The 13,808-nt window shown below is 41.9% G+C and overlaps 1 protein-coding gene across 4 annotated transcripts in view; it reads right to left on the reverse strand.

Moving 5' to 3' along the window:
- The window catches only part of ttll5 (tubulin tyrosine ligase-like family, member 5), a 49,021-nt gene that overhangs the window by 17,460 nt on the left and 17,753 nt on the right, over positions 1–13,808 (reverse strand). For 2 of the 4 annotated variants that reach the window (XM_086094223.1, XM_086094227.1), the window contains 12 exons: positions 13,247–13,330; positions 13,061–13,152; positions 12,577–12,639; positions 11,876–12,012; positions 11,394–11,637; positions 10,059–10,176; positions 9,472–9,618; positions 9,296–9,384; positions 9,057–9,205; positions 8,262–8,786; positions 6,983–7,170; positions 4,776–4,906 (listed from right to left, as the gene is read on the reverse strand). In XM_086094223.1, coding sequence (XP_085950349.1) covers positions 4,776–4,906; positions 6,983–7,170; positions 8,262–8,786; positions 9,057–9,205; positions 9,296–9,384; positions 9,472–9,618; positions 10,059–10,176; positions 11,394–11,637; positions 11,876–12,012; positions 12,577–12,639; positions 13,061–13,152; positions 13,247–13,330 — 1,967 coding nt within the window. The remainder of the gene's footprint in view (positions 1–4,775; positions 4,907–6,982; positions 7,171–8,261; positions 8,787–9,056; positions 9,206–9,295; positions 9,385–9,471; positions 9,619–10,058; positions 10,177–11,393; positions 11,638–11,875; positions 12,013–12,576; positions 12,640–13,060; positions 13,153–13,246; positions 13,331–13,808) is intronic. The other 2 variants (XM_086094226.1, XM_086094224.1) reach the window with 2 other exon arrangements.

A 13,808-nucleotide genomic window follows, 5' to 3' on the forward strand; every position in this document is an offset into this window, starting at 1 on the left:
CTCATCTGAGGAGCCCGCTAGAGGCATGACATGTGGATGCATGATGACATCAACTCAAAAAAGAAGGACATTCAACATTGTCTTTTTGAACAGAAGGGAGGGAAAGGAATAAAGTGCTCCATTGATGACAAAGGCATTAAGTGTAATATTTTAAAATAAAAAATAGACAGATGATGTAGAATACACGACCCCCTTAATACAAAATAAGTAATTATTGGTTTACAGAGTTTGAATAATTGTATGCTCCCAAAGTTTGGCAAACCTGAAATCAAAGCCCTTTTCGAGCACTCTTAGTTCCTAAAGATGAAATGGCTAAGTGTCACACTACTTTTGTCTCTAGAGTGAGGCTGTCTTTGACTAACCGGTAATGCTCTGCCCTATAGTCCAACTGCAGGAAGTGGGATTAAAAAAAAATGCTTTACAGTATCACGGTGGGGAAAGTCACAATAACGGACCTGTTGGAGGTTTGTTCAAATCAAAAGAGCAAATTGCCTTTTTCAATTTTAACCACCTCATACAAGGCATTGAAAGAGTTTAGTTCCTTTGGGGATTGAACCCAAGACCGTCTGAAATCTGAATCAAGCTGAGGTCTCTGAATAGACTGCCCTGGTGCTGTGCCTGTATTGTGATTCTGTTTCTATATGACAATAAGCGCTTTTGAAACGCCTAATCCATCACAGACAAACAGCCCGTGTGTATGGTGTGCCGCACTACTTTGGGCTGGCCCCAGCTAAAAATAAGGCCCGAAAGAGCACTATCGGGAGCAGTGAGGAGAGATTAGACCAAAAAAAGAGAGTGAAACTAGCCCAGTTGAGGAAATTAGATCCCAAAGGAGTGTTGTTGAGAAAAAAAAAAAGTTCTTGAGAATTCCCCCAAATTCATTTTTCCACTGGCCTAGACTTTCACAATAGCCACAGTATATCTAGAAAATAAATTCAAGTATAGTAGTTCAATTAGTTTTCGTACAACAATGTGTGATAGTAATCTTGTGTTGCTAAGTGAAACATATTCCTGCCCTTGTGTTGCCAAAAGAAAACAAAACAACCCCCCCCCATTACAACAACAAGTGATGTGAAGGTCATTTCATTTTTTTTTTTTCACTCCTGGAAACAAAAGCTTGTGTGTGAACATTTCAAGGTCAGAGGGCAGCAGACAAAACAAGAGCCCGTTCTTTGTTTACAGCAGTCATTTCTTTTAATGAGTTACATTGGATTGGACCACAGGGAGCTGCAGTGCCACTATTTTACTAGTCTATGGGCGGACAGTTTGTCGCGTCAACTACTAATTTTAGCTTTATTGTTGCCAAGCAGGGATTAAGAAAAAAAGCAGGGTAAGAGAACACAGCTCTTGCAAAATATCCAAGACTTCCTGTCTGACTCCCTGCTGTGCTCACTAGGCTTTAGTACGCTGATATGACTTCTGGTCAAACAATACAGCAGTGTAAGTGGAGCACATGTGCGGCATCAATCTAACTCAGTGTGAATGTGGGAAAATGGACCGTGTGGGATGACGTTGTGCCACAACATCTCAAAGTTGCGCTTGGCCAGCCCCCTCACGAGTGGCGCTTGTGCTTGAGAAAGTGCATCTTTTACTCATTTAAAAAGACAAACTATTATCGACAACAATCATGAAGTGTGGCGCTACGTGCGTGTAGTAACACGGCATGCTGAATAGCATAAAACCACCCGCCCTCCCATTACAACATCTGGCTCCAATCAGTCGCGAATAAAAACATCTTTTAAATTCAAAGGCGGAGAGACATCAAGCCAATTTTGTGGAACTTTTGGTGAAAATGTTGAACGTCTTTGATGGCAGACAGAGTCTTTTTTATTAGGCTGGTTTGTTAGTTCAGCAAACTGGCTGATATAAAATTCTCTGGAATGTCCCGACAATATTCAACCAAGTCAAACAACAGTGCGACAAAGCACTGAGGCCAACTAAAAATACCGCATGCACACAGAGACAATAGTTTAGATGTCTGTTTCTGTGGCGAGGGTGCGAACACAGCCAGAGAAGCTCAAATGTGTTAACATTACACAAGGGGACAACCAGCTACAAACCACTGTTGATTTAATATAACCATAATTGTTACATGCAAAAAAATATATATATATTTTCAAAGTTAAGTTAGAAACATTGGACAACATTTATGGTATCACAGCTTGATGTGGTCGTCCCAGTGATTTAAAAGGTATACTACTGAACCATTTCAAAAGAGCACTGAATAGAGGTCAACATGAACGTGCCAGGTGAAAGACTTGCCGGAAACGTTTACAGCGGTTGTAACGGGACAAGCAGTGTTGTTTCCCCAGCCAGCTGACGATGTGTTCTAAAGAAGCAGTCGCTGTTCAGAATGCTGATGCAGCATACCTGCCGGATCCTGGCAGCGGCACTTCAAAGACCCACAACAGCTCTTTGGACCAGATCATAATTCACCCCTGTGGTTGCCTTAAGAGCCAGTGCGCTTAACCGTTTCAGTATGTTTGGCACAAACCGTCAAGGGGGGGGGAGGGACTCGGGAAATTCTGAGCGGCAGGGAGGCAAAATCATCCTAATATCGGTACTAATATCTCATTAAGGCTTATTCGACTTATTCAGAGCAGGAGGAAGCCAATACGTAACCGAGGCGTCGGGGGACTCGCTAACAAGGGAGCTTTTGTGTGGCAGGCCATTGTAGACGGGCAACATGAGCCTGTTGTGTCACCTGGGGACATTCGAAGTGACCTCTTACAAAAACACTGTATCTGTGTCAAGGACCAACTCGCAGTGTGGTGTACATTACAAAAAAACGACAGCAACTTGGATTAGAAGGTGAAAATATTCCCTTTTGGGGGAAAAGGCACCAGGGTCAATATATTCCCTGAGGATAGTCGTTTGAATGGTCTAAAAGAGAAGGCAGGAGTCAAATCAACAATCCCCTGATTGCCTGGCATCCACTTGACCCCCCCAGAGTCATGTCATTAGAGCAGTTTGGTTCGACTGCGGCGCAAACCCGGGACATGTAAAGCAGATGTGATGACCACCACTACACTATAGGACCTCTCCAAAAGACCAACACACACGGGGTTATCTGGATAAATTGTCGTATTGCAGTGCTGGTTGAGATTTGTGACAAGGAAAACAAATTCAAGAATTTGGCCTCTTCAATGGAATTTAAAACCTCGCATTTACTAAATGTGGTTAAGATGGGCTCAATGTTAAATGACAATGTGTTCATATATTTGACATACTAAATAAAGTAAGTGAAACCTTCTAAGAGTAATTATAGTCGCAGGTAACAGCATTTATTACTGCAAACACATTTTTTTCCAACACAATTAGACAACAATGTGGCATTTTTACTATTTTTAAAAAGCAAATTTAAGGATTTTTACTGGTTCCAAAGAAATCCTAATAAAAAAAATAAAAAAACAGCAAACTATCTGCCATAGTAAAAAAAAAAAAATCTCATTCATGATTTGTGTAAATAAAACATTTTAAAAAGGGAAAAGCCAAACATTCTTGGAATTCCCTCACAGGTCCAAAACTAAGGAAGTGCTGGACAGGAAAAACCGTCTGGATCGAGCAACACGATGAGGTCGAAACTGAGTGATGATGAATGGTCAACTACTTTTCAGGATAAAGTCAATGAGACAGTGTGCATTATGAAGTCATGCGTTCATCATTCAGGAACAGTGAAACATTCTGTCTGTCTGTCACTATTTAAGAAAGTAGAGGGCAGGCAGTCTACTGATTTCCCCCAGTTTACGTAATCCTCCAACAGCATTAAAGCGAGACAAAAACACATCAGGATTAAGTGTCAATTGAAACGAGCCTGCCCAGAGGGCGGTGTCCACTCCACCATCATTACCCTGGCATTTTTCAATTTACAAGTCCATGTAAGACCCTTGAGAGAGACTTTAGATGCTATTGAGTGTGACCAAATGCACTCATGGGCTCAAACAGGCTCCAAGTGTCTGAAGTAAATCACACAAAAAAATGTCCTCGGGACAGGAATTTGGAGGAAGGGAACAATATTTGATACCTGAGAAGCTCCATTGAATCATTTTTCTTGCCTGTGCTGTATAGTAAAACAATTTTAAAAAGCAAGATCTTTAAAGGTTTAACACTCAAATACAACACTTTAGAGGTTTTGGGTCTGGTAGACACATTTATTGTCACACTATATATGTTCAGTGTGACTGCAGTCAGGCTAGCCTCCAGTCGTAAATCGAAAAAAAATCAATAACTTCACTGAAATTGGTCCGAGGCGCAAAAATGACTGTGAGTCAGACTGCTGCCAGTCTCATACTGCAAGTCAGGGCAATTCATTTTTTCGAAGGGGCCACATGAGAAACTTGAACGATTGTCAAAGGCCACACCAAAATGGCAAAATCAATTGTGTCAAATATAGTCACCCTCTTAAAATAATGGCTTAAGTCATATTTTGACCAAAAAAATATTTCTCCTAAGTGTGTTGGCACCTCTGCACCTCTCAATTCTACCCCTATAATAAAATTGTAGGTATTTGGCTGAGTTTTTTGTGTGGTCTGAAAAAAACAAAAAATAACAGGCCATTATTTAAATATGAGTTCGACGACTTTTTAATGAAGGAGTAAATTGTATGGCATATGTTGTTTTAATTAATCAGTAAAAATATAAAAAAAATACCGGCAAAATAAAAACTGATCAAAAAAATATTACATTAAAATGACATAACTACCAAAATTCTGTGCAGTCCTGAATACATCCCCATACTTAGTAAAGAGGCATTGAGAGCATTTCTTTGGACTTACTGGGTCCTATTTCTAAGAGGATCAGCTGTGGAGTGTTCCAGCCCACTGGGTCCTTGGATATTGGCAGATGGGGCCAGCATCTTTGGTCTCTCTTCACTCAACATCCGGCTTGCAAGGTTTAGCCTGGTCAACTGCGGAGGGCAGAGAGAAATTGAAAACATTCAACAATTCAAAACTATGTGTCATTTATATCATGTTTACAATACACTACACTCTAACAACAGTTGGGTCAAAAGTAATCCAATTATAGAGCAAAAATGGACCAATCCACTTTATGGGTCAAATTAACCCAAGTAGACGATCGGACCCAACTTTCTGAGTTGTTTTATACAAAATTACCTTCTTTTTTTTGCAAAACAACCCAGAAAGTTGGGTCAAATTGACCCAAGTAGACGATCTGATCCCATTTTCGGGGTTGTTTTATACAAAATGCCCCAACTTTTGACCATATTTATGGGTTGCTTTACACTAAAAGACCCATTCCGTGACTCAAAGTTGGTTCAAATAGACCCAAGTAGAGGATTGGTCAATTTTTGACAACAGAGTTGGGTTATTTTTGACCCAATTGTTTTTATAGTGTACTGTACTGTCTTTCAAATGCTTGTAGTATTCTCTACAGTCAAAGCAATAGTACTATTTTTACAAAAGCAAACATCCATGTTGGCTTCCAGTATCGACCAACGCAGTCTTACATGGACAAGGAGGCCATGTAAAATTTACACACAGCACGTGTCCAACCTATTCTCTGCTCAGCACTAAATTCAGGTGGACCACTCCCACCCCCTCCATAAAGGAAACAGTTATCATGACTTGCTAGTCCAAATCTATTTACAACCCCTCCGGGCCTTCAGGCTGCTCTCTCCCTGGAAAAACTCAAACGGCACCACACACTACTGTGTTATTTGTTTCACTCTCCTCCTTTGGCACAAAAAAAGATGAAAGTTTGTGATGATGCCAAGTCTTACAGGATGTATGAACCATGCCAGCTTTAACACTACAACGAGTGTGCCACACCACTTTGGAGGTCTTTCACGTTTAGGTGAACTGGCTTATTATTCCTCTGCACTTGCATGACGGATTGTCAAGTTCATTACACAACTAACTTAGGGTAAGGACACGCACAGTAGAGTTTTTGTCTCCCATGATAAATTGGCCGTCTAACATAATATTTTAAGACAGCTTTACAAGAATGTAATCATCATAATTATGCATTGCTGGGCAAAGTGTATTTGTTCTGTTGTTAATTGGGTAGCAGGTGCAGCCAGATTTTTTTTTTTATTACTATTTTTTGGGATGAAATCTTGCATGACAGCAAGTAATCACAGAGTCCGTAGATGTTATGCAGTACAAGAGGGATTTCTTCACAATTACAAAGTTCTGCTTTTGCTTCAGCTAGTGATTTAAAAACGTATAATCTTAGCCTTTGAAAAGCGCACAGGTCTGCTTTGCTCTGCAAAACAAATTGCTGCCATGTCCTGGACTCACTTCTCAAAGGGAATACAGTAAACACCTTTCAAATAGACGGAATAATGCCGAAGCCTGTGTGGTCTTGTGTCATCCTAAGAAACTCTGACAGAAAACATCCAGTGAAGCAGACAAGTAGTATGAGGAAGAGCAGCTGGACCTGGAGTGAGCAAAGGCTGATGGGCTCACGCACCAACCAACCAGGATCATGTGGGAGAAGTTTGCGAGTAAGCTGATGTGAACCGCCGCTTGCTTCGTCACATTCCTGTATTTATAAGCATCAATTACCCAAAAAATAGCAGCTTGTTGAGTATCCACAGAAATCACCCCCCCCCCCCCCATGGTGCATCTGATAATGAGACCTCACACAGAGCGGGGATGTGATGCTCCGCTCAGCCAGTTTCAAACCTTGAACCAGAAGCCGCCCCCGCAAAAAGCCACAGTCGAAACGCAACAAAGGGGGAGGGGGAAGGTGCGCCGTTGCTCGCGGCTGCAGACCCTCCGGCTCCGACAGGTCTGCTGGAAGAGTGAGCAACTACATGACGCCGGTCAGCAGGGGGTCAGGAAAGAATTAAACATTGCCAAAGAGAAATATAAAAGACCTCACAGAGAGAGGGCCTCCTGCAGAAGGGCCACATTTGTCTTCCTTCCATGAAAGACTGTTTATTAAGCCAACATACTATACATTCTTATTTGAACATAACCTTGCCCCAGGTGGCACCATTAAGTGCAAGTGAACTCACATGTCGCGTTAGAAGGTTGATGTGACTGGAGCCGGCATTGCTGCGAGCAACCTGCTTGTCTGCCAGCTTCCGGAGGGCCGAGATGAAGGCCTGCTGGTTGGTTTGGGCCTGGACGGTAAGAGAGTTCAACTCCCGGAAGCCTGCCTCGGAATTTGACTTCAGCTTACTGGAACTGTACGTTTTAGGCACTGCGATACAGACAGAAGAAATGTGTCAACGTGGAAAAATGACGGAAAAACAGACACTCTGTGTAGTTGAACAATTAACAGAATGCACACAAACAGGCCACTTCCTGGTTAATTGCTGGGGTTTTAAAGGGGAAGTCAACTAAAAAAAAAAAAAATCTTGACAATAATATGTTCTATGCAGCCCCACTAGTCTAAATACTAGGGGTGTGAATTGCCTAGTATCTGGCGATTCAATTCGTATCATTCGATACCGATTAATCCCGATACGAATCTATAAACTGATTATTGTGATTTTTTTAAACTCAAATTTAGAAAATACTCATCAGTAAACTTGTACATGTACACTGTAAGATTTGTATGAAAATGTATTTATTTATCTGAAAATTCAAGCTTAGAACAGGCACTGCATTTAACAAACAGGTTAGAATCTGTTTCATGTTTGAACAGCACTGAAATCAAATATTAAGGCTTAATGTTCCATTAATATAACATTCTGCCATGCTTAATGTGTGATTCCGAACCCTAAATAAGACGTTTTGTTGAATAGTCCCATAAAAAATGTATGTTTAAAAATCGATTCGGCCGCATATCGAATCCATCCGAGAATTGCGCGCTGTAATATCGCCGGATCGATTTTTTCGAACACCCCTACAAAATACGGTACTCTTGTTAATATTACGTTAGTGGAATATGAGAAATCCAGCCGTTTTCATCAAGATCAGAAGGCGGCCATTTTGCCACTTGCTGTCGAGTGAAAATGACATCACAGTTGCTCAGGTCTCAGGTCCCAACTTCAGCTTCAGAAAACAGGTGAGCTGTGATTGGTCGTTGCCTGAGCAACTGTGATGTCATCTTCAGTCGACAGCAAGTGGCAAAATGGCCGTCCCCTAAGATGGATAAAAACGGATGAGGTTGACTTCCCCTTTAATGACTATTATATTGTGTTTCCGGTCATTCAAATTTCTCAACAACAACAAAAATTGTAGTGCAAATGTGGAAATGTATTTTCGTTTTACATTACTGTATACGGAATCCAACTATCAAACCAACGAATAGCAATCAAACAAAAACCACTAGACAGAAGTGTTTACCTTGGCCTGCAGGTGCTGGTTGAGAGAGCTTCTTGCTATATATGTGAAGCGCACCGGAGAAGGAAGAAGTTGCTCCGGAGCTTGACGTGACCGTTGGAGAAGATGGGATCCTCCAGAGAACCTGGGTTGGTTGCCCCGTAGGCACAGCGGGAGGGGTGTAAACACGAGAGTCGTTGAGTGTCTCAGCCTGGCGGAATTGACACTTTGCCAAGGACTGAGCGTAGGATGGAGGCTGCGGGGGAAGTGGCAGGGGCGGAGGACGATGACGAGGCAGGGACGAAGGGATGATGGAGCAACTCTGATGATGAATATGAGGGAAGTCTAAAGTCACGGGAAAGCTCGAGCGGCGTTGCAAAGTCTGGACTTGTGGATGGATTTTTGCATATCCAAATCCGGTCAGCCGGCCTTCAGACAAACAAACTGTGGGTTGACTTTCGGCGGCCTTTCTGTCTGTGTCACTGCTGACTTTTCCTGTGGAGGGCGTTGCTTCTGACAAGCTGAAATCGTCTTTGGGCACAGGCAGAGCTGTTCAAAAGAAGAAAGAAGCCAGAGCTGCTTTATCACCAGCGAGCCATTCCATGGCTCTGACACACATTTGTTTTCTCCAAATGAGATCTACTCCTTTGAAAGTGACCCTCACTTCACCCTGGATGACTCAATCTTTTTTTCCTTTATTTTGGGGGCTTTACAGCTTGAAACAGCAAAATTCTTGTTTACTGTGCTTGAATGATAAAATATTAAACATAAACCAGACCAAGTGTAAGGGAAGCATGAAAAAACATGGATTGGACTCACTTTTGGAAGTCTCACAGTTGCCTGGCTCGACGGAGGCATGTACTTCATGAAAGCCTTTTTTAACACGCCTGATTTTTGTACCAAGGAAGACGGTGGCAGATTTATTTTTCTGTGTGTAGAACGTTAGTACTTCCTCCAGATCACTTTCACTGTTTAAAAAAAAAAGGGGGCGAAAGATGTGTTTTGCAGACTGCAATCGCTCCACTAAACACTTGAAGGCGGCTTGCCAATCGACCAACCTCGCAGTCGCGATGTAGTCATGAAACACACTGGTGGCAACACACTTCTCTGTACTCTTCTGTTGTTTTTTCAGCATAAGCTCAGTTTCCTAAGAAGATAAAGAAGCATAACGGAAAAGAAATCCCACAACAAGGTCTCTTGTGTTCCGGTGAAGCCACACTCTGGGAATAGGCACCTTTTCGTAACACTGGATAAACTCTCCGAGTTGGTGGGACAGAATGCGTCTGCGGTCTTGGACTGGTAGCTGGTGACTGGGCAGAACCACATTAACGTCTTGCTGGAGGTTACTGGCAGCCCTTCTCAGGAAGCGAACAATAAGCTCCTGTGCACACACACACACACACACACACACACACACACGCATCACGGGGCATTTTGAATGCAATAATTATCATAGGTGTGAATACAATATTTCTGCTTTCACTTTCAAATCACTGTCTGGGATAGCCTTATCAATCAACCAAATGTCACAAAGATGCTCCTAAAAGGTCTGAGGTTGCTGCTGAAGAAGATAATGATGATACATGCCATAATTCCAGTACAGCAACATAACTTTCCAATAAGGCAAATTTCTCAAGAGGCCCCATTTTCCTCCATGTCTTCAATTCAACCACAGCCAGGGTACAGATGAGTAATAATAAGGGGAAATCTGGCATATAATGTTGATACATCAATAGAAAACAATGTTCCATCCAGGGTAATGTATGACACTCCTGTTCATTTAGAGAGACTCCACTACTGAGATGCTTGGAATAGTTGTACCATTTGGTCATTGTCCGTGTCTGCCCAAGGTGGAATGCCTTTGACACTGCTCTCTGCCAAAAGTCTTTGTTGAACCCGCTGTAGGTAAGAGGAAAAGGTCATCCGGGCCTGCACTTTACTGGAGAGGACACAAAAGATGGAAAGGAATTGCATTTTAGTATTAAACCGCAATTGAGTTTTCGTCATGATTTTGTCAGTCAGGCAAAATCTGAGCTATCAAATGTAATATTGTGTAATAAAAAATAAAAATAATGAATTGGACCGCTAATGGTGCCATTACCAACATGTTCTCATAGGGGAAAACATTTTTTAAACGGCTGAGTTTGGTGAATGTTCATTTGGATAATTAGTGATGTGGGTTAGGGCATGTGGACAAACTAGGGCCTGTCCTGACTCATAGGGTGAAAATTAGCGCTTTTAAAATATGTATTTATTATTTACCAATTCCCCCAAAAATATTGGCCTATTTTTGTCAATTTTCAAAAAAGACTACAACAGTCACATCTTATGACTGCAATTCATATCTTCATTATTGCAAGAAGCTATTTTATTAATTCATTATTTTCATTTAATCAGCAGATGAATCGGTTATTGGATTTCTTTTTCTGCAAAAACGGAAATCGTCATCGGCCTCTAAAAATACTTATCAGTCAAGCTCTAGGACAAACAACCATTAACACTCAAGCCTAAGTGCTAGCAGAATTGTTGAAACTTTGAAATAAAAATGATAGAATATATAAATACATTACAAACAACAAAACATTTTATTGAATTATCTTTGAATGTCCATCTCTAAACCTCAAAATGAGAGCAAGGAAGAGTGGATACTCAACATTACTAGTTTCACCAATTCTACTTTTTTCCTGTGGTGCAACAAAAATAGCTAGGGTTGGGTGACAATAGCCGGTCTTATTTCGAGGTATTGGTACGATCAGGAACTCAAAATGAGAAAAATAGAAAATTGCCTTAATTTCATGCATTTTGAAGGAATAATGCTATATTGGATATTTTGGTCTTTCTTTGAAATTATGTCATTTTTGGTGAGGAAATTTCATCTATCAAACGTACTAGAGGTGTATTAGTATCGGTGACTACTCAAGATTTGATTACTCACACTACTTTTGGTCACCCAAAAAAAAAAGTGTTATCAAACATCCCTAAAATAGTCCCATCAAAACAGAAGCCTGCAAGTGAATATAGTTCCAATTTATGCTCCTCTACTTTGGTGGGAGCAAATGTGTCCTTCGCATCAATTAGCAAGGAGGTCAGCGTGAGAAAATAAAGCGAGGGAGCATGACGAAAGAGCGTGCGCAGCCACCCGGAACACACACTGACCTGATGTCCCACCCCTGATGGAGGAAGTGAAGCAGGTTGACACGGGGCCTGCTGTTGAGTATTGCTGCCTGCGAGCTGGACACAGCGTCGCTGTGAGAACTCTGCGCTGGTGAAGCTACTTGTTTTCTTTGCTCTGCTACCAAAACCTTGTGTGGGACATGTTTCACCGTCCCTCTTTCCTCCCGTATGCAGTACTCTCCCTCCAGGCTACTAATCTCCATCATGGAGGCCTTGGATACCTTCCCTGAGGTATGCAGCATTACAAGGGGAAGACATATGTCAGTTGCATCACCAAACCTTTGGCGAAAATACACACACAGTACACTCAAAATAGGCTTTTTGTTTTTGCTGCAATGACATCAACTCATTCAGAGCCATATTTGGCTAACCTTAGTGTGACACATGGGAGTTTTTTTTATTGGAACCAAAAGTGCACTCCAGCCTGCCGTTCGCCGAGCTGAAGTAGCATACATCAGGCCTACCCCATTTTTTCTTTCCAGCGGCAGAGCGATGACTCAGGTGGTGCCGTCTCCTCTTACGGGCCTCCAGAGACGGCAGCTTCCTCTCGTACTGGACGGCGTGGTAGCCATCAAGTGTGTCCATCTGCAGCTGCGCATTCCTTAGAGACAGAAGAAGACATGTCAACACAACCGTGGTGACAACAACAATACCAATGATTTATATGGACATTAGCATTTCCAAAAAGACGTTGCAGAGCAAACTCTGAGAAAGATTAGTAGGTTTGAGCAGTTTTTCCAGATGTTGACATGACTGACAGTGATGGTCCAAAGGAGAAAGGATAAATGTTAAATAATAACAGTCAGCGAGGCATTAAAGCATTGAACGACCTCTAAAGGGAAACTCTTCAATGTGCTGTCCGTAAAAATGCTGAGACAACGCCAATAAGTTAACGCCGTACCTACAATAAATGTCATTGACTGAAACAATATTTGTGCATTTATTAATAGATGTTGTTTTACAGCCTTTCTCTCCCTCTTCTCCAAATGATGCCACATAGACAGTGGGCACACTGGAAAAGTTGAGCGTATTTATCCTCTTCTCAGCTGTTCCTCTCACCTACCCAAGTGAAAGACAAAACAAACTCCATGCTGGAATCCAACTGCTTCCATAAACTGAAGGAGAGATCCCGCCCCCTGATCCTGACCACAATGGAAATGCTTACCTTCCATGGAAAAGTCTGTTTGCCAACATTGCGTTCAATGAAGTCTTGGACTCCAGATATCCACTGAGAAATGGGGAGATAATAAGCAAAATCAGAACGATCATCAAAGGAAAATGAGCTTCAATTGTGTTATTAGCGGCTAAGAGGATGGTGCTGCTAGGATGGCAGTAGATGTTTTAAAAGATGCCGCAAAATACATGCAGTGAAATAGCCATCTAATCAAGCAACAAATCCTCATATGGCAATACGAATTGTTCGCCTAAAAATGGATTTCCTCTTCTAATAAAGGCTTTGAAGGCATTTTAACATAAAGCAGTGGCTTGGGGGGGGGGGCATTTTTAAATATATTGCATGGTCTACTTTAAGGGAGTAATTTGAGCCTACTCATCTGAGGAAAGCATAATGAGTAACATAATGGACAGATGGGGATCTTGGAATTATAAATAATCAGGGTTTTTTTTCCCCCCATCTTGGCTCAGCTTACCCATAGAGCTCCCATGTGTCTTCGGTGGGGAATATTCGAATGAAGCCTCCTCTTCTCTCATACTCCTCCCTTGTCCTCCTCAAGACTTTGATCTACCACAGTGAAACGAAACAAAACACATGTTTTAAGACGTGCAGGTCTTCCGAAAAAAAAGCGTAACACACAGCACATAACACAGGACTGTACCTGCTCGGCAGTCAAACTCAAAATGTGGTCCCCTGCTTTCAACTCCACTGGTTCACCGTTGGTAGCTGCTGGAGGCTTCTGCCACTACAGAACCAACAATTAAAATATCAAACACGCTGTATTGCAAATTAACATGAATACATGCAATAAAAAAATATATATCAGTTTTTCCCATTTTTGTTGCCATTTCTTAACATGTACTACCAAACAGTGATTGACAGCATTGGCAAGCAGTTTGGAGTGGAGATCAGGACAGCGGAACAGCGCCCCAAAGGATCGCATTCAGAGAATGTCATCTAAATAGCAACAGGATTACTTTTAATTCATCTGACGTGACTGTGGGGGATGCAAAGGCAGCCAAGAAGTGAAAAGGCCTAAGCGCTCAATAAAAGGCTCAACTGTTGCCCCAGTCAAAGTAAAGGAATACGACAGGTTCTCTCAAGGCGGTCAGAGTTCTTCAACAGCCTCTGGGACAAGTCTGATTTACTGTCGGGCTTTTGGGTTTGTCACAGTGAGTCTATAAAGAAAAGTGCAGAGCTTTTTAGCCAAGTGGTGCATTGCT

This window comes from Leptonotus elevatus, chromosome 14 (assembly GCF_054856555.1).
Source record: "Leptonotus elevatus isolate MCC_2025b chromosome 14, RoL_Lele_1.0, whole genome shotgun sequence".
NCBI lineage: Eukaryota > Metazoa > Chordata > Actinopteri > Syngnathiformes > Syngnathidae > Leptonotus > Leptonotus elevatus.